Source organism: Nuphar pumila, chromosome 5, assembly GCF_984573655.1.
Source record: "Nuphar pumila chromosome 5, dmNupPumi1.hap1.1, whole genome shotgun sequence".
Taxonomy (NCBI): Eukaryota; Viridiplantae; Streptophyta; class Magnoliopsida; order Nymphaeales; family Nymphaeaceae; genus Nuphar; species Nuphar pumila.
Window position 1 is genome coordinate 5148460 of NC_143253.1, and position 21807 is coordinate 5170266.

The window sequence follows — 21807 nt, forward strand, 5'->3', positions numbered from 1 at the left end:
TATCATGAGATTTATGAAAAAACATAAATACCGTGATTTAAATGCAATATTTATGTTTTAAACAGCTATTTATCGCAAAAAAATCATGTATTTTTATTTTTAAATAATTTTTATTAATATTTTCTTATAAAAAATACATTTTTTTAATTAAATTTTTTATTGCCAAGATTTTGCCAAAAAAAACGTGAGATTTATGACTCTTTTTTTTTTATTTCTCGCAAGTTTTTGAAAAACAAGAAATTGCCGATAAAAACGTTTGTCACTATGGTGACCACTTGTAATTCCTATCATGTCATGCTGCCAGTTGTACAAAGCCAGGACAGACTTATCTGGGGCTAAGACAAATCTAGGACAAAGAGCTAAGATAAAAGGTTTAAGAAGAACTTGGACATAACCATTGTCAACTACCGGGGCGAGGACATAAGGTGGCGACAAACCTCTGAATTCAAACTGCGGCATGCGTGTGCCCGTGCACAAGCCAAAGCTGGGTGTATCTGCTAGAGTCAAACCGGGGTTTTCTTTTGCTTACTTAAAAAAAAAAACGACTCAAGAAGCGGTAACAGGATGCTTCGTGGCTTACTTTTCAAACTGCCATCTAACTCGAAATGTGATAGTTCCATCACCAAAGACCAAAATTGGAATGACATCTTCATAGTAAAAGCAGAATGAAAACCAAATTTCATGAAGGTTGTTACTTGAAAGATACAACTTGTAATTCTCCTTTTTTTTAATTTATTCTTAAAAAAAGATAAAGTAAGAAAGGAAATCCAAGCCCCCATATATTGGTTTTCAGTTTCATCCAACAAGAACTGGATATTTTTGGGAGATCCCAACCATGATGGCACCAGCCTTCTCTGTTCCCTTTCCCCAGGTAAAAAAAAAGAAAACCAATGGGGCTTCGCTTGTCTGATAGGTTCAGCTAGCAGCTTGTGTTGGACGTTGCAGGATCAAAATCCAATGGTATAGTTGTTTAACTGGTAGGGTATAACTAACCCCAGCTTGCTTTTAAAAAATAATAATAATAAAAAAATATTTTCAGTGTACAAAAGAGTGAAACATTGTAAAAAGGGAACCTTTGTTATGCATACAGTAGGTCATGCTTGGCAGATTCAGAGCTGAGAGAGGTTTTGAGTCTCTCTCCTGCATAATCTTTTTGTGGGCATCTTTCCTTTGTTGTCCTTAGTCTCTCAGAGAGAGAGAGAGAGAGAGAGAGAGAGATGGCTATCTATAGAGCTGAGGATGACTATGACTACCTCTTCAAGGTGGTGTTGATCGGGGACTCGGGTGTTGGCAAGTCCAACTTGCTCTCAAGGTTCACAAGAAACGAGTTCAGCTTGGAATCCAAGTCCACCATCGGCGTGGAGTTCGCAACCAGGAGTCTCAATGTTGATGGGAAGGTCATCAAGGCTCAGATTTGGGACACTGCTGGTCAAGAAAGGTATAAACTCTTTACTATCGTTCCTTATCTATATTTAATTCTTTATTGTTGTTTAGTTTTGGTGGTGGTGTCATTCTCTTTTTTTTTTTTTTCTGAACACGGGGTTCTAATTAATGTGAAAGGATGTCCTGGAAGCTAAAAAATTCAAGTGTGTATGCTGCTGTTGGGCTTCCCTGTAAGTTTTCTGGTTTGGGGTTCATGGGGATGTGGATTTATTGGGCTTATAGCTGGATTTGTTGGTTGGACATATTGGGTATCAGTATACCTGTTTTCACTGCTTGGGCTTGTTACAAATATGGTGGATTCTTTTTGGAAGTTGGGAAAGCTATAAGTGACCATGTGTTCATATTCTTGTTGGGTTTTCCTTTCTCTGGGTTTTGACTTATGAGGTCCTGGTTGATAAGAAAACGAGGGATTAAGTGGGGGTTAGGGATAGATGTTTTGACTATTGAATTGTTTCTCTTTCTTTCTTTCTTTTTCCTTTTCTTCTCGTTTATTTGTTTTTTGTTGCTTCAGATCTGTTACGATATGGTTGGAATTGGATCTGTTGAATTTTGAAAAATATGCAGTGGGTAATTGTTGGTTGAAGTTTTTATTAGTTTATTCTGTTATTCGGGTTACCAGAACGGGGAATCTAATGTGGTTTATTTGTGGATTTGTTTGTTGGTTATAAAAGTTACGCACTGGAGACTGCTGATGTATCGGAATTTCCATCTTGTGGAGACCTGCCTCTGTTATTGGTTGAGCTTATTGAACTTCTGCTGAGGAGTTATTCTTCTAGTTTTGAATCTGATCCTGTAACTTAGATTTCCTTAGGAGGGTTTAGTTTTAAGCAGAGATGTTGTGTCCTTTTAAGTATTTCGTTGGTTCTCTTTTTGTTGAACTATTTTTAAGCAGTCACATGTTGGTTAGTTTTTATGAGTTTTGCAGTGGACAATGACTGCTTTGGGTGGAGTTTAGGGATGGGTTTGTTGGTTATTAATATTGAGAATTTTTATGGCGATCTGTGTTTGAGTTTAATGAAATTGGTCTAAAACAAGCTTCAGTGAAATGGAATCTGCACGCACACATCCCTCCGTGTTATTGTCTCGAGAGTGCAGTTTTTATGGAATGATAACTGTGGAGGTGTGTTATTATTATAAATAAAATCTGATTCCTGAATTAATTTATGAAAATAAGATATGTTGATTAAATGTAATTTTGGCGTACACTTTTCAATGTTTCTGAAAATTATGTCATACGAAAGTAAATAGAAGACTGTTATTGTCTATGATATATTGTAAAGAAATATGTCAATAGTTAGCATACTCAAGAAATGCATGTGGAGCACAACTTTTACCATACTGATTTTTGTTTATAATTAACTTCACCTGTAAACAATACTGAGCTATCAATTAAAATTTGTATATACTGATTATGCTCAGAACTTGGCATCTAACCTATGTTGTGTTTGAGTAATCTATATCAAAAGATAAAAGGTTTTGTATCTGATCATCAATAGAAACTCTTTTACATGACATTCCATGTAAAGGTGCAAGAATTGTGCTTTATTAGCATCCTGTGAAAATTTGAATCATATTTATTGATAATGTCAATGGAATATGCTGAAAGATTGAAATCTTTACCACAGTATATCTGAATTGATTTGGTATATCTGAAAATCTGAATCATATTGGAGATGTCAGAGTATGGTGACTGATGGTTCTAAAATGTTCAATAAAATTACACATGCTCTATTTGATCTCAGGCTACAATGTATGCAGTCTGCAACCTTTTATGAATTACCTGGATACTGTTTTCATGAATATGAGTGTCACGATCTCACATAAATCACGGTTTTATTGTTCAAGATTGAACCTCAAATATCACAACTATAGTTACCTGTAACAGTCTACTGACTGAAAACGTGACATTTAGGGGTCATTTGTATAAATCCCAAATAAGAGTGATTCCCCCCATGGGCTCAATTCTCTCACATCAAAACAAATGTGAGAAAATGAAGTGTGAGAAAAAATGACTCATTTGCAGCCATTTTCTCGTTTGCATGAGAGACAGAATCACAAGGGGCCCCTTGTGATTGTCTGTCATGAAAACGAGAAAATGACTGCAAATGAAAGTCATTTTTTCTCATGCTCCATTTTCTCACATTTGTTTTGATGCGAGAGAATTGAGTTTGGAATAACTTCTGGTGGGGCAAACCAAACATCACCTTAGATTTGTTTGGTCTAGGGAAATCACAAGTGGCCTCTTGCTAGTAAATTTGCTCTATTTTTGACAAAAAATTATCTGTTTGGTCTTCAGATGTCCTAAAATAAAAGCAAACTAGAGAGAAAATCTCAACAGAGTTTAAGTGTAAATCACTTAGAATTCTTGTATGGTTAAATTGCAACCCTTGAGCATGATATTGAGAACGTCCAATAACTTTGAAAGCCTTTATACCTACTTAGAAAGAGTTAGAAAAGAATAGGTAATTCTTACAACACAATTTAACTCTTGTTAAGAATTTTCTTCTCAAAGCATGTATCGAGTTTATGAGAATAGCTCTTAGGCTCTGTTTGGTAGCCTGTATTTGACAAGGAAATGCCCGGGACATCCTAATTCTAGGATTTGGGATTTCATGGATTTATCAAATCCACTAGATGTGTGGAATCACTTTATGAGGTTCCATCCAGAGCTGGCATCTCCATGCCAACTACTGACTCCCAGACTGTCCCATCAATGGTGCTAAGAATTAGATTTCACTAGGTAGGTCTAAGATGGGGTTCCAAAGGATTGGACTTGACTAGGTAGGGTTTAGGTCCAAGGCGGTTCCAAAGAATTAGACTTGACCAGTTGGTGTTTAGCGTGACACATATCCAACATAAGCTCTTGAAAGGGGTCGTCGATGCACCCGAGGAAAGGAGCAAGAATCGGATTCAACCATGATGAGTCACAAGGATCCAAAGAAGAAAAAGACTAAAGGGCGTCTTTAGAAGTTGGGTCCAGGGTCCAAATGGATCCTTAAGTAGTATTTTAGTTTTGGAATGAATTTGTTATTTTGGATTCTATTTATTTCGGATCTTATCTCAAGATAATTAGGGTTTTGATAGTTTCCTATATATAGTTGCTATGAGGGTTTTGGTAGACAATTGATTGATTGAGACCTTGTTTGATCTTCTTTAATCTTATGAGTTGATTTTTATTCCTATTTTCCATTATTTTCCTGCTTTCCCTTTGATTTCGTGCATAGGAGTAGGGTAACATAGATTCTTTTGCGATCTTGGGTTCCAAGATTGCATCAGTCGTGCACCCAGGAAAATGACTACATGGGTCCCATCCATAGTGACAAAAGTTTAAAACGATAATTTCTCGATAGTGATTTTCTCGGGAGATTTGTAACTTTTTGATTATTTCTCGAGTTTTTTCGGCAAAATCTCGGGAAAAATATTAAAAAATCAAATAAATTCTCAAAAAATCTAATTTTTTAAAAAAATAATCAAATAAATAAACTAATTTAATTTTATGTGCAAAAAAAATATAAAATCTATTTTCAATCCCACTAACCATATCTAAGAAGTATCAAACATCAAATAAGTATCAAGCATGTGCATTAAACTTACTTCCATTCAAATAAGTATCAAGCATCAACTAAATCATCATATATTAAGTATCAATAATCAAGTATCAAAAACAAAAACAAATGATCACAAGTTCATGAGAAAACAAACATCATAACGATTCAAGTTTATACAAAAGGATTATTCACTTGCTATTAATTAAGAAATCAAAAGTATCTTCATTAATTCCTTGGCTATCAATGCTTTCATCCTCCTCTTCCTCTTATATTTTCTCTTCATTCCTTTCTTTAATTGAGCCATATGTAAATGCATCAATGTCGTCATATACAATAGGTCGAGAATCTTTTGCTTCTTTTTCAATTGAACTCCATGTGCATGTTCATGCACACATAAACTAAATTAGTAAGAGTTGTTGGCTCAAAACAATTTCTCTTTTTAGTATATGCCGCTTCAAATGCATTACAATTTTTTCACGTGCAGATGACTAAGTATTTTAATTGCTATATTTTGCAAAATAGAGACATTTGCTCTACTCATTTCCCACCATATCTCGCAAGTTATGAGAAATTGATACTATATTCTAAAATAAAAAAATTACAAAATGCAAATCAAAATTGAAACTTACGTGGATGTGCAGTACGAAAAAGAGATATTGTAATCTCATTAAAGATCTTTGGATCTTTTAAATGATAATAAATCAATTCTGAAGTAAGCTCATCCTTTTTTATCTTCCTTATCAACCATCTTTTTTATCATTTTCTTCAATCCTTTCATGATTTCGCTATTTATCTTCATAAGACCATTATAAAAATGTTGTAATTTTAAATATCCAACAACATATAAGTCACGTCTCAAGTTGACCTCCCATCTACCATTAATGATATCTTATATTCGTAGATACTTATCTACTCAACATTTATAAAAACTTTTTATTTCTTCTTTAACACAATTTATGCCTTCATACAAGTAACCTATGGTAGAACCATCCCCATCTACTATCCTCAAAAGTTTTATAAGTGGTTATGTTGTTATTGCTATTTCTCTTCCATTTTTTCAAAACTCATCTCCTTGTGTAATATCAATCACATATTTTCTTTCTCTTCCTTTCTTAACCTTTTCTAAATTTTTCCATTTAGAAGAAACAACTAAAAACCTCAACTTATCTTCCATTTTCAATATAGATTGCAAACATAAAAAAATTAGTAGCAAAACGAGTAGCCCCAGGCCTTTGTATCTCTCTATCATTTGTATAATTTCTCATAAGTTGCAAAATTGAAGCTTGTAATTTTTTTTGCATATAATAATGTATGAAAGAAATTAGGCAATCTATCACAATCTTCGGGCATTAAATCAATACAGCGTGCAACACAAGATGATGTAAAAATATGAGGGTATCTTACCTCAATTGCAACTCTTGTTTTCAAATAATTTGAGCTATTATCTGTTACAAATTGAACTACTTTGTTTAATCCAAATTTATTATAGTAGCCGATATATACTCCTCAATATATTCACTAGTTTTTGGCACTTTAGCATATTTAGATTTTAAAAATATTGTACCTTTAGGGCATGATGCCAAAATATTTATGTGTGAACGATTTTTCTTATATGTCCATATATCAGACATTAAAGTGCATCCTGATATAGACCATGACTTTTTTACCTCATCAATAAATGTTACAACTTATCATTTTAGGTTTTGAAGAAATTTTGTTCTAATTGTTTCACTACTTGAAGATGTATAACCAAGTCAATAATTTACAATGACATTAACCTTCTCCTTAAATGCATCATCTCTAGCTAACCTAAAAGGCAAATTGTTCATGATAATACATTTCACTACACACATATTTACATGTTCTTTCTCCTTCTTCTTTATAAAAGCATTTATGATATTTCATTGATCTAATGAACTGAAACTTGACATATGAATCATACCTACATCTAGAGAAATAGAAGAAATTCCTATAGAAGTAGAATCTGGGCCACTTCTAGTAGGAGACAAATAACTTGTAAGCTTTGATTTTTTCCTTTATGTCTTGGACTCCTATTGATGAATTGAAGCTAATGCTAGATGTTTCACATCTGACGTTACATGCCCACATGCAACAACATCTTTATTTGGTATGCCCACAAGATGATACTTAAATCGTGTTATTCTCCTATTAAATTCTACGTTATAATAGTTGCAACATAATCGACCATCTGATTGTAGTGTAACATGGTTCCATAATGCATCTTTAGGTCTCCTGATCCTTTTCCCTACATAGAACAATAAAAGTAAAATAAATGATATGAATAAATATAAAACTAATTATAGGCTGAATTTAGGAGGGGCACCCAAACAGCTCGAAATTAAGTGCCTAATGATGGATTCAATAATATTAAATTAAAATAACAATGCTGCAGAAAATTCACAATATTAAAACAACCCTTGTTCACAAGGGTCCTAAACATTAAACATTTAAAGTTTTATCACAACAAATAAGGCTGGGCCCAATTGGGTCTTGGATAAAAGATGTATCATACTAGTGGACTGCATGGGTGGTTGGTATATGCAAGATAATCACAAGGTGATTGGGAACAGTGCGGATCTTTTGATGTCTAGAAAGAAGTTGATTGTGGTTATGGTTCATTTCTTTTTCTTTCTTAATTACATCACAAAATCTCGCGGCCCGCCCTGGTTGGCATAGTGGACTTATCCTGATATTCAATCTAAGGCAGCAGGGTTTTACGTATTTTTTGTTGTTGAGATTACTGGACCTGCAAGTAGGAAATGGGAAAAAACTTCAATTATGAAGGAGGAAGCATAAAGAAGAAATTGAAGAGCACGCTATACTGTACAATAGCCTAAAAATAAACTATGAAAAGCGATTCATGTCAAAACATTCCCCATATGATTGCTTCACTGGATCATTTGCACAAAGTCAGCAGCTCTATATTTTTATGTTTGAAGCTGAAGCTTCTCATGCTTGAACAGGCATAACAGGCCCTGTCTTTGTTTAAAATGAAGTAGTCTAGATCCTAGCAAACTTGTGGCTTGTATCCAGTTCTTGACAATAATTGACTTACATCACAAGCGTTGAAGATTTTATTATGCAGCTACAACCAACTATTAAAGTGTTTGTGTTGTGTAGTTTTGTGCAATTTTTATTATCATATTTATTCTTGTGTGATGAATATGGATGGACTTTACTATATTGTGAAAGTCTCAGTTCTGGATTAGGGAAAATGAACATTGAGTCACAATGAGTGGCATAAAAAAGAAAATGTAGGGAGAGCTTTAAGTGACACAAGTAGCATTTTGCATGCTCGAACATCAATAAAAAATTATAAAAATCAAACGAATCACACATTAAAACACACCAAAACATTTAGCATAATGCATCAAAACATCAAACGAGTCACATATCGAACATCAAACATAACATTTTGCATGCTCTAATTACCAGAAAATTTGCTAAATGCGTCGCCGAAAACCCAAAATCATTGATGCCGGTGGTCGAAATCCCTCTCTCTATAAAACCCCCTTTTGCAGTCTACGGCAAACAAAAAAACATTCAATGAGTCACTAGACTCACTACCACTGAAACCCCTCTCCCTCAGTCTCTCACTCACCGCCATTGAGTCACTGGTTGCCGGAACCGGTGATTGAGTGAATTAGGGAAGAGGGAGAGATAGAGAGACTCACTACGACCGAAACCCCTCTTCCTCAGTCTCACTCACCGCCGTTGAGTCACTGGTTGCCAGAACCGATGACTGAGTGAATCAGAGAGAGAGAGAGAGAGAGAGAGAGAGAGAGAGAGAGAGAGAGAGAGAGAGAGAGAGAGAGAGAGAGAGAGATCGGTTTTCGGATGTGTGCTCACAGTCGCCCCTCGCAGAGAAGATCGGAGACTCGATAGGGTTTCAATACATTACCAACACTTGGTAAAGCAAAACGAGTAATACTCGTTTTTTGCATTTTGAAAGAATGGTGGAAAACAAAACAAAAAACCATAAAAAGTGATACAAAAATGTTGGCTATATATCATGAGATTTACAAAATTTTGCGAATTTTTTGCTAGAAATTGTCAAAAAGAAAATATTGCGAGATTTTGTAAATCTCGTGAGATTTAGCCGTTTAAAACTTTTGAAGTTTTTCTCACTTTTTTTTTTCACGAGATTTTCGTAAATATCGCGATATTTGTCACCATGGTCACATCAATGCCTAGTGGATAGCTGGGTGTTGCTACACTTACCTACCTCTTGCTTAATCAGAGGAAGGATTGAGGGTTGTTAGCAACTGAGGGAGATGGCCAAAACACAAAAAAATGATAGTTGGAGACAAGGGAGAATGATGAAGGCACTGGCATGAGCATTGGATTTAGAATTTCTCACCAAGAACCTATCTGTGGTTGTAGCTGAAACTTGGAGACTAAAAGGATTTTTTGTTGCCAAATCCTTCCATTTCTGACTTGCCCTTCATTTCTGTCCTCCCAAACCTTCGAAGGCATCAGGGAGTCCACAAATGTCCTCCAATGCCTTCCAGCATCAGACTTCTAAACAGAGCTTTATTGTTTACAACATCAACTTTTCCTAGAGAAGCCCTTCTATAACATGCTGTATCTACATCAAGATCCCTTGACAGAACCTACTTTTTTGTTAATGTGGAGACATGATCCTCAAATTGTAGAACTTGTAGTGAATGGCATAGTTCTGTTGCAGTTGTCATATTCTTGCCCTTCCAGATACATCAAAACCTCAACTGCACAAAAAAGCACTTGTACATTATGACTTTTTTTCTCTTTTTCCCTTTCTAGCATACTTGTACTGTATGAGCTCTTATGCTAAGTTGGTTACTGTTTATGATGATGTTAATACGCTGGCTAAGCATGAAATTGAATTGGTTACTGTTTATGATGATGTTAATACTCTGGATAAGCATGAAATTGAAGTCATGTGCCAATAAAGTACCATTCTAGAGCTCCCAAGAAAAAGACTTTACTTGGGACTTTACTCGATTCCTGGAGTTTGCTGGTTACCATCACTATTAAACATTAATTACATTATGGTGATCCCTTTGATAATGTCTTTAAGGTTTTGACAAATTCATATGCTTCATGCATGAGTTTTATGTTATTATGGGTACAGATCTTACTTCACTTTATAGGGTTTCATTTTTTGTTATTTTGAACTAAGGTTACTGTGACATCTTTGAGTTGGTGCTATTGTTCGATTTATGCTTAAACCAAGAATGGTAAAGTGCTTTGTAACACAGTCCTACTGGAACCAATTCCGTACTCAAATCACATTTTTTTCTAGGTGCTGCCTAATAAATGTGAACAACTTTGTCATTCATTTGGTTGTTACTTTCCTAGGTGTCATACTTGTATATATGAGCACAAAAAGATGTGATGCCATGAAATGGTTTTCCTCTATGTTTTAGTGAGGATTTTTTGACTTTCTGCATGTCAAACTCTCAACATCAGTCACGTTTCTTACTATGTGGCTACTGTGGCTGAAATGACTTGCTTATATTTTTAATTTAAGTAGTATTCTTTCTTTTCATCATTTGTCATACTTAAGATCCTAACCGTCACCTGCTTATTCAAATCATGTATGTGCATTTGGGTTGTTATGTTACAATATGTAAATCCAAGCATGTGGTTCCCTATGGCATATATCATTTAATTTTTGCCAGTACTGTCATGACATGTTGGATATCTCTTTCCATTTAATCAGGATCTCATCAACCCATGTGTGTGTGTGTTTCGGGGGGTGGAGGGGAGTTGGATGTGTGTTTGGTTGGTGCTTTGTGTTGGGTGAGGGATGGATATGTATCACAAATGACAGCAACGTTGGTTCTTGGTTCTTCTTGTTGTTAGGATGTAAAGGACGGTAGCTCCTTTTTTTAGATAGTCAATTTTGTTAACTCACTTTTTCTATAGAAAGAAAAGGTTCTCGTTTTGCAACAGTCTTGATACACTTCATTTTATGCTGTGCAGAAAACAAAATCTTAAGGTGAGAAGAGCATTCTTGTATTAATTGGAATCCAAAAGCCATTGCCCATAAAATGTTCGTGACAATGTACTGCTAACTGGGCATCTTCTGTTTCATAAAAAAAGAGGAGCAAATAGAAGCTTAGAATCATTACATCCAAAAAAGAGTTCATTAAGGTTCCGTCAGAGATTGTTGATGGGTGCACCAAGTGGCCCTAATGAGGAAAGAAAGATTTTATTTAGCAATTGACCAGCTTAGAAAGTTTGATGCACATCCAGAGTTTTGAGATTTGTGTGCTACATCAAACTTGGAGTGCTTGATCCATCAAGAGTTCACTCATTAAAAACTACTTTGTGCAGTAATTTTCCATGTTTTTGTAATGTTTCTGTTCTTTTGTTAATGAGATCTGTTTGTTGGAAGATCATTTTCCTACCTCAACCTCATTGTTTATGGAGAATTGTATTTTGAGACAACCATGACTAGCAAGGTGAACATATGAAAGTTTTATGTTTCAATCAGATTGACATTCATTTCTTCCGTTTTGCAATTCATTCATGACTGGTATCAGCTTTCCTTTGGAAAAAAAGACCATTTTAAGATCAAAATTTCTTTTTCGGATCCTGAAATGATGACCAAGTCTTGGATTTGACTGATTAGCGTCAACCAGAAGTTCTGTACCTAGGAAGGCTGGAATTGTTTTTACTAAATGTTGCAATATTACTATGCAAAACTCTATTTATTCTTTGATGCACCCTGCTGAATCTGTTCTTTCTTATGAAGTCTGGAATTCCAAAATTACATTTAGGATCTGTTTGGGAACTGGTAGCTCGGATGGGAGTTTATTCCTTTGGTAAAAACTTGGTCAAGCTCCCTTGGTGGTAGATATTTAGAAATTGGCAGCTGCGATGAGAGTTTATGCATTTAGGAAAGGCAGTGAGACTCTCCCCTTTGCATTTGTACCTAATCCTGGATTTGGTAACTACCACCTCCTAGAGATGGTACCTTCCAAATCCAGGATTTGGTAGCTGCCACTTTTCCAAATGCATAAACTCCCTCTGACTACCAGTTTCCAATCAGAGATTTAGTGAGTTGGAGTTTTGCTAGATTAGGGAGACTTCTTTATAATAGTTATTGCATGTGTGGTAGACCCATGGTAATGCCATCTATGTCAAAATTCTGCCACGGAATTTTGTAATTACTTCAGGGTAATAATTTTGATGCGCTTTTTCATGCTCACTATAAGCCACGGATACTAAGATTTCTCTGTAAGATGGTCCACATGTACTAATCCTTCCAGACATGGTGGAGTGACAAAATGGTGCTATGGGCTTCATCCTCGGACAACTTCACCTCTACTGCAATCACCTTGCCATGTCTCAAAAGCATGCCCTTTTGGATGGGCATTACGATCTGCTAAAAACACATGTACCACTTCACACACACACACACACACACACACACAGAGAGAGAGAGAGAGAGAGAGAGAGAGAGAGAGAGAGAGAGAGAGAGAGAGAGAGAGATTCGCTTGCATGTCTTCATCACTCAAGTGGTGTTTATGTCTTGTACAAACAGTGGATTGATGACACTCTTTCATGGATAAATGCATGCAGACAACTTTCAATTGCATGGTGCCTGCCTATATAATATCTTCATTTTGCATTCATATGTGATATATGCTTGCTTTATGGTGTGTCCACAGAACAGTATGCACATACATAAGCACACATGCTTAGATTGGTAATATTTATTTCATGAATACAGGTACCGCGCTATTACCAGTGCATACTACAGGGGAGCAGTTGGTGCACTGCTTGTGTATGATGTCACCCGGCATGCTACATTTGAAAATGTTGAGAGATGGCTCAAGGAGTTGAGAGACCACACTGACCCCAATATAGTTGTGATGCTCATTGGGAACAAGTCTGACCTTCGTCACCTTGTCACTATTTCTACTCAAGATGGAAAATCTTTGGCCGAGCGTGAGTCTCTCTATTTCATGGAGACATCTGCACTGGAAGCCACAAATGTGGAGAATGCATTTGCTGAAGTTTTAACGCAGATTTACCATATTGTGAGTAAGAAAGCTGTTGGGGCTGGTGAAGATGGAGCAGCAACCACGTTGCCTAGCAAAGGAGAGAGGATAAATATCGCGAATAAAGATGATGTTTCTGCATTGAAGAAAATTGGGTGCTGCTCAAGCTAGAGGGATCGTTGCTGTTGCTTCAAAGGGATATGTTTGGTTTACTTTAGTTGCTCTACCGCCATTGTTTCTTGTATATCAATCTTCAGCTTCAAATGTAGACTTGTCTTTGTCTGGCCTTTGGACATAGAAGCATGAGTTGTAGGGGCAGGTTTTATATCCTATTGTTCGAAATCCAGCGGTCAAGGGTTATATTTAATTTCTGTTCTCAGATGACATTTCAGTATTTAAAGACTTTGAAGAATCAAGGTTTGAATTCCTTCATGAATGAGGGTTTCTAAATTATAAAATGCCTACATGTACCATACGACAGTAAATATGGATTTTTCTTTGTAATTTTGAAGGAAAATTAATTGAGTCCTCATTTCACGCTGATAGTTACAGGCATAAAGCTATGATAAAAGTTTTTTTTTTTTTTTTCAGAAAAACGTTTCATTCCATAATTCATAACATCATACAAGAGGTGTGGTAGATGAGAGATTGACCAAGAGAGTGGAAAAGATCCGGGAGGTTTGAGAATAAGGGGTTCAGAAACTGTAAGTTTTGAGACCCCCACTTCATACAGGCCTTGCAGAACACCCCCACTTCGTACAAGTTAATTATGATAAAGGCTTGATATATCTTAATTTTTTAAAATATATCTTATTTCAATAAAGGATGATCAGGTAACAGTCACCTAGTATGATATTTTCTCATGCTAAACGTCACGTTTGAGCAACCCACAGATAAAAAGTTCACGCCAATTGGATTATGACATACTTAGATTGACATAAATAGGATTAGGGCTGATAAATGAGCTGAATGAGCGGATCCTGAAGTGTTAAAGTTTGGCTCATTCTTGTGGCGAGCCAAGCTAAGTTTGAGGTGATAATGAGCCTGAGTTAAGTGAGCTGAGTTCGAGCTGGCTTGTTTATAGAAAAAGATTGTTTTAGAGCCAGAAGAAACAGGATTAAAAAAAAAAGTTTCAGAGATGGAAGTAATAAGATTTTATCACTAAACCTGTTTTTTGCAAACCAAATAGTTAAACATATGTTCTACGTATGCTATATGATATGAAATATATCTAAAATATATTTTTTACTACTTAACGAGCTCATATGAGTCGAGCCAAGCGGACTACCTATTATTCATGTTCAGCTTGCCAAATCTATTTTAAGAGTTTGAATGAGCCCCTCACGAGCGGCTCAGCTTGTTTCCCAGCCCTAATAGGATGGTATGGTCCCTTCAGTAATTGACTGGACCAAGATAATCTCAAACACCATGTTTGACTCTCTCCAGAGAGGGATATAAAAATTTGCTTGGTTGGTTTTGAGATGGGTGTAAAGTTCCTTGACTACCACATGATTAATTGTTGGTGAAAATGAAAAACAGAAGTAAATGATCACCAGCAACCTGTTTTCTTACCTGCTTGAAAAATATGTGAGACTTCCACCGTTCATCCTTAAGATGAGCGGTCTCTAATAGTATATTCTTCTTAACTTAGATGAGTCCCAATAGTTTTTGATGACCTTTGATGCTCTAGATGATGAGATCTAGATCATAAAAGAATGAACGGCTGAAATTAATCCCCAAACCACGTGTTTGGGAGGCCGTGGTGTCAGAGGCAACACTGATGGATTACCGTCAGAGCTACCTCTGACCTGGTACGCACTCTAAAAAGATATACAGAAGTTGTTTAAAAAGATCAAGGATCAGTTTAATAATCTTGGGATCCTATCCTGGTAAACGAGGAAAGTGACCAAAACCTGCTCTCTTGAGCCTCATTTATGGCTGACAGCATGACACTAGGTCGTTAGTGAATAATGACAGGTCGAAGTGTTACGCTGTAATCATCGAGATCAGGTGATTGCACACTTTAAGTGTTCTGATCCCTCCATCTGCTGTTGGGCCTCTCACAACTAACAGGCTGTATCTCAGCAGCATACTAAAAGTGTGCAATCACATGGCACCTGATCCTACCTCTCTGTAAATGAAGCCAAGATAATGTCCTACCTCTCTGTATGTATGGACTTGAGGACAGTGAGGAAACCAAATAACCAACAAACTTCTTCCGAAACCAGGTTTTACTACAGGCAATCAATTTCATTGTAGGTTGGTATCTACTTTATTCCATAGCCTACAACTTATTGTTTTTATCTACCCCTCAACTTTTGAAGCTGCCCTAGTAGTATCCAAGACTTATCTGAATACCAACAAAACTGTCTCTCTCTCTCTCTCTCATATGTAACTTTCTAATCCTCATCCATGACAAGACAGACAAGTAAACAAACAACCTCAATCCCAGCCCTCTCTCTCTCTCTCTGCACATCACCCATCCACCCAACATAAGAAAAGACTCCCTGTCAGCAAACCAACTTCAGGAAGATGCAACAAGAACCTTTTTGCATGAATCTCTCACTCAAGACAACCCTAAATAAACAAACCAACTTCAAAAGGCAAATGCTACAGAAACTCTTTTCCATGACTCTCTCTCTCTCTCTCAGTTTCCAAACTCCTCAACAGTAAGAAAGCCACAAATAAACAAAACCCACTCCGAAAGACAACACAATTATCAAGATGATCCCCATGTGCAGCGGATTCTACTCCTCTCCCATCTACAAGATACCCATCTTACAAGCAACTACCTTTCTCCATCAATTATTATACACAACACCACATCTCTCCCCTCCCATCCACACATGGAATGGGACCAGCCACCCCAAAAAATTAATAAATCCTCTCTTTCCCTTATTCCCATTTTCTTTATTCTACACCAACAAAACCAGAATTCTTTAGAAAAAAAAAACAAAAAGAGGAGAAAAATCTCATTCTTAGATGTTATATTTCATGAAAAAGCAATATAGTAATAAGAGGACAATAACTCAAGAATTGAAATTTTGGAAAAAGGGCGGTCCCCATACTTATCCAATACTCGGCGTCCTGAGGCTGCACCGGTGGCGGCCCTCCTCCCCCTCTTCCAAGACCCCTCCTCGATGGAAAACCACCGAACTCTCCGGCAACTCGCCGAGATCGGCGAAGAAGTCGTCGTCCTCGCCAAACTCCCCCTCCCCCCCACCACCACCACCAAGACTGACACTACCATCACCGTCGATCTGGAGGCACCCCAATTCATCATCGTCCATCTCGAAAGTTTCCGGCAGGATGGCGAGTTCTCCGACGTCGGAGAACCAGCAGGTTTCGTCCGCCACTAGCATGGGGCCCTCCAAGTCGAACTTCTCCGCCTCGTCGAGCTCCGGCTGGGGAGGCGGCGGCTTCTTCTCCTCCTCCGGTGGGGAATCGGCCACGCCGGCCGGGTGGAGAGCCCGGCCGGCCGCCGGCCAGGGGTGGTTGTGGTCGCAGGCGTAGGTGACCAAGAGAACCGTCGGGTCGAGGCGGCTCTTCTCCACCTGCTTCCTCGCGGGGCACCCCTTGCTGCTGCTGCACCGGTAGTACCCTCTGCGGGAGACAGAAAAAGGGAGCCATCGAGTCGTGATCCAAACAAAGGAAATGGAGAAATTCGATCGAGAAAACGATACCCATCTCGTGAATTTCGAGATTCCATGGACGAGAACTCGAATTCCACCATCGAGAGCATTTTCATCATTTTATGAATATTGAGGGGTATTGTAGTCCATGTGTGGAACGTGACCACTGCTTCTCAGTTGTCATGTTCTCTCTTTTGCTCCTTTAGCCTTATTGGGCATAAACGAAATGACGAAAATACTCTCTTCCGACCATGGTTGTTAAAAAATCAGAGCATCCAAACATGATTTGAACGGCAGGCTATTTTTGGTTCTCATGGGGATCAAAGAGGAAGGAGAGATTAAGAGATAATAAAGAGAAAATGATTAACCTCGGGTAAGGAGAGCCCTTGATTGGCTTCTGGCCGTACTTTCGCCAAGCCCAAGAATCGGACGGCAGCGGTGTCTCTCCTTTTTGTGTCGATCCCTCAAGATTACCGATGGGAATGGTGATCACTCTTTTCTGTATTCCCTTCCTGCTGAATTTTAAGTACAAGTTGTTCATAGCATTTTTCAATCCAAAAGAATAACTAGATAACCAAATATAAAGCAGCAATCAGACGATGGCGAAAAGAACCATCTTGCTATGGTGTTACCTTCCTTTAAGCGATGAGTTGTTGCTGTTGGAAAATGGCATGGATTTGCCTGAGGATGATTGGAAACCTTCCGACGGAATTCCGCTCTCTCGATTATCTTCCGATATTAACGAGCTAACAGCATCCATGATCTTGAAAATGAAGAAAGATGGATTATAATTTGATGGGATGGAACAAGTGTTTGTCAAAGAGTACCCATGCTAAGTTTTAGTGGGTGGCACATAGACCTGCCGGAAATTTACCCGGAAAATTGAGGCATGCCGGAAACACTATAGCCAAAATGACTTGGTGGGTGGTGAGAGGTGGGAGCGTCTGATTAAAGGGATTTTTATGCTTCATTTTGAGAAATGCATATATGAACTTTATTTATTGGGTCGTGCAACCCATATTTTTGTATTTAATTCTATCGATGTGAATTACTAACATGCCCTTAGATCTTGGTTTGTGCTTTCTAACTCCTTGGAGCTTGGGAATTGCAACGCCCGTCTATTGTAAGAAATAGAGATGCAAGTGGTTCGGATTCGGTTTGGACTATGGATGTAACGGTTCGGATTTGGATCAAATGTGGCCAATACCGTATCTGACTAATCTGATGTTGGCTAAACGGATACGAATTCTGACTGTGAAAATCTCATATACCAGATCTGTTTTTTACATGTAAGCAGATTCGGGTATCCGCTAAATTCAGGTATTTGTCAGATTTGGTAGCAAAAAATCAAAACCATATCCGCATCTGATTATAAACGGATATGGTTTTGGCTTACCAGATGCAACCAAACGGAGTCGAATTTGGTTTGGATATTGGAAAAATTCTGTTTTAGTGACATCCCTAGTTTGGATGAACCCTTTATTGAGTCTGATCTAATCGGATATTGGCTATTCAGATCCTCGGATTCTGATTTGGATGCGAAAAGGCAGTACAGTATTCAACTTCTGGATATAATCAAATTCAGATATCCATCAAATTGGGTAGTAGATCATTAATCCGATACCACTTGTTTTACCAGTCAGATTCGGTTGGGACATCGGATAAATCCAAACCATGCATTGACATCCCTAGTGGGAAATCTGTTTTGTAAGGGTGAAAGAAGCAGCGTAGCCAAGCATCATAATCTGGCTTTCCCAAATGACAGGGTTGGTGATGTGCATGGAATTGGAACACCTTTTCTGCCCAATTCACCAAATGACGTGAATCCAAACATGACCTCAACAACCTAACGCCCTTACATGAATTGTGCCATAATCAATAAGCTTTTCTGGATTTAAGAAGGTCAAAACCCTGTGGGGATTTTGTGAAAATAGTTAATCTTGGTGTCCTTGATCGATGGTTCAAGAAGGTTTTGATAGAATGGTTTTATTTAAAATATTTGGAAGAGTTAAGCCTTCACATGGCGGCTTACTTCCATGAAGGGGAAAGGGTTTATTTTATATATTTTGGGTTTTGGTAAACTCTCAACGTCATTTTCTCTCCCTCTTAATTAATGGTTAAGCACAATTAATTGCACTTATGCATTTACCCAGATATCTGAATTACCACTTGACTTATTCTATTTTGTTTTGCATTCTCTCTCTCTCTCTCTCTCTCTGGACGTGAAAATTTGTGAAATGAAATTCAAAGTTTACTTTTGCACGTAATAGAAACGGCAACGGCAAAATAAGGTTGACATAAAATCATAAACAGCCAAAAAGAGAGAATTTGCTTGGAAAGAGGGGAAGGTTGAAATTTTTAAAGAAATATTAAGAAAATCAATTAAGTTTGTGCATTTTTCAACTAACATATTTTTGAAACATTCCAGCTAGCATGTCATACACACGTTACATCATACGAAGATAACGTGCTATTACTGAAATTAAAATGTATTTTGTCATTCTTATGTCAGGAATATCACTATCAATATTATATGTTTTTTTTATACTTTTTAGATTAGATCTGAGGGATAGCCCCCTGATAGCACTCAAAGTCTCAAACCAGAAATGACTCAGCTAAACTGGCAGGAATTTTCTCTTAAAGCTCATATTTGAGCCACTTATAGAAATTTCAGATATAACAAATACATGGTGTTATCAAATTAATTTTTTTTAAAGGCAAGCTGGGGTTAGTCAGACCCCCTACCAGTTATACAGTTATACCAATGGGTTCCCAACTCAAGGCGACATGCACTAGCTACTCTTACCTGCTGTGGTGTTCGCTCTTAAAATATGGAGGCATTGTCTATATGGGGAACAATTCAAAGTGTTCACTATAATTATGAAAGCCTAAAAGATTTATTTTCATAGAAGGAATTAAATCTAAGACAACGGAGAAGACTTGAAAATCCAGAAAAAGCAAATGTGGTGACTGATGCCCGTGTCACAAAGTCAGAAGCATTAGATAGAATATTGGGATGGGATTTATTTTCCTCGATAGTTCACCAGAAAGTGGAAACATATAGTGCCTTGTAGGCGAAATGTTGTTCATGCAAACCACCTTAAGATCAGAGTTATGGGATCAAATTAGAAAGAAATTAAGTGAACCATGTAAACCCGTACGTGTCACACTCCTTGCCCTCAGGGAGTCCCCCCAACTTTGGTTGATCAAGGGCTTAATATTTGCTCTCATTAATCCAAAGGGTTTGACACTCATGAGAATTGAACCCTGATCACCCATCTAATGGCCAAGGCCCCCTCTACTGTGCCAAACCCCCAAGAGCCTTAAAGACAGCATTTCTATTCTTAAAGTGTTAGGAATGTTGCCGTCCAATTGGAAAGTTACATACATATACGTGGCAAGCTGTTAACTTCAACGCCCACATGTTCACCACAAATTTATAATTTATACTCTCACAGTTCAAAATTAGCATACGGATTTGATGCATTAATTGTCTCTACATAGGCAATTTTAATGTATTTAAAAAAAGAAAAACGGCATATGGGACCATGATTCAAAACCCACGGGGAGCGCTTCTTGCCCCAATGTTGAAGTTGGGTGTACTTCTGACAGTGACAAGTCGCGCAAGAAATTAACTGAAAGTTAAAAATGACAATTTTCATGATTTTTTTTATCAAAAACATAAATATTGCATTTAAAACACAATATTTATGTTTTTATTGGCTATTTATCATAAAAATGGAGTGTTTTTTTTTTAATAATTTTTAATTTTATTCTTATTTATTTATACTTTATTTATATATTATTTTTTTTGCCGATGTACAATTTTTTTTGCGAGTTTTTTGATGGTTGGGATTTTGCCGCCTTTTACTTTTGTCACTATGGTACTTCTTAGTGAGTGGTGACCTCAAAGATTTTATCAATAGAATGCCTGTCAATGCTAAGTTGGTGATTGGAAGGAGAGGAGTTCTCTTGGCCTAGCAAAAAAAAAAGAAAAATCTAGATCGGATCACATCCTTTAGTGGGCATTTAATTGCCTTGGATCTCAGATATAAGGGCTTGATCTGGCATGGGTGCGACACCAAATCTTGCAAAATAAATGTCTCGGATCCTCTGTTTCGAGATCCTCAAGACCCCCTTAAATCCATGGATAGGGTAGAGGGTCAGAGACTTGTATATTAGAGATCATATGATCTCAGATCACCTTGAATTTGTCATCCACAAGTACAAAAGCATATAATATTTTTGCATATTTAACATTCCATGAAAGTGACCATTCAAAAGTTGATGATAAAACTTAGGTAGTCATTCTTGTTCCTCTTCGTCATTGCACAATCTGGCCCTCTTCAAAAAAATAAAATAAAATAAAAATCTGACCACCCTCCATCGAAACTAGAATATGTGAATTACAACTAAGATAGGAATAGATAGGAATCTCAATGAGATTCAGTGTTTATTTACTTTAGATATTATCATGCATGGGCTTCATTTAGGTTGCATGGATACAGCTACAGATATAGGGAGATGATCATTTTTATGAAGTTTTCAATATGACTTGTGTATTACACATCCTACATATGTTTTTGAAAGTTGCACTGCTCTTTGCACACAAATCGATCATGAAGATTAGATCTGCTAACTTCAAACTATTCAAGGAATTCTTACCAGTATTTTCCATTTTCAAAAGATGTGCAGACTTCATAAACAGGTTGGATTGGGCTTGGATGGTTTTCAATCCTGATCCAATCAAGGTCAAAGTTCTTCGAGATTTGGATCATGATTGGACCGGGTACATCCTAAACCGTATTTGATTTCAAATTGACATTCTGAAAATATCACGATATTTGGCAAGCTGATATTATAAGCAAAATGTTGTATCACCTAATTTGAAAGTATCATGGTATTATCACTACTGGTATGGTATTTCCATGATATTCCTTTGCCTTTAATATTACTTATGCATCTTACATGTGATTTTTGCATAGTCCTTCCTTTCTATATAGTTCAATCACTCTTCTGCCTTTTTTCTAAAAGCTATTGTGAAGAAAAATTACAAAGAATATATTTCTTTGCCTTTTGTATTACTTCTGTTTTTAACAAAAATTGTCATGATTTTCTGATAACTTGCGGAAACTGAAAATATCTGGAGAAATAGCTCCATCAAGATAT

General features: G+C 37.0%; 2 protein-coding genes across 2 annotated transcripts; one reads left to right on the top strand and one right to left on the bottom strand.

Annotated features, from left to right (window-relative positions):
- Positions 1–811: 811 nt before the first annotated feature.
- On the top strand, positions 812–13565 carry LOC149836560 (ras-related protein RABA1d-like). The gene is made up of 2 exons (XM_090007040.1): positions 812–1438; positions 12736–13565. The coding sequence occupies exons 1-2, from the start codon at positions 1218–1220 to the stop codon at positions 13175–13177; spliced, it is 663 nt and encodes a 220-aa protein (XP_089863166.1). The 5' UTR covers positions 812–1217; the 3' UTR covers positions 13178–13565.
- A 2401-nt stretch (positions 13566–15966) lies between these two features.
- Positions 15967–17602, bottom strand: LOC149836561 (putative WRKY transcription factor 65). Its single transcript, XM_090007041.1, has 4 exons — positions 17513–17602; positions 17271–17401; positions 17007–17150; positions 15967–16609 (listed from the first exon to the last, which is right to left on the bottom strand). Exons 2-4 carry the CDS (start codon positions 17396–17398, stop codon positions 16075–16077), a joined length of 807 nt encoding a protein of 268 aa, XP_089863167.1. The 5' UTR covers positions 17399–17401; positions 17513–17602; the 3' UTR covers positions 15967–16074.
- Between the last annotated feature and the right edge of the window lie 4205 nt (positions 17603–21807).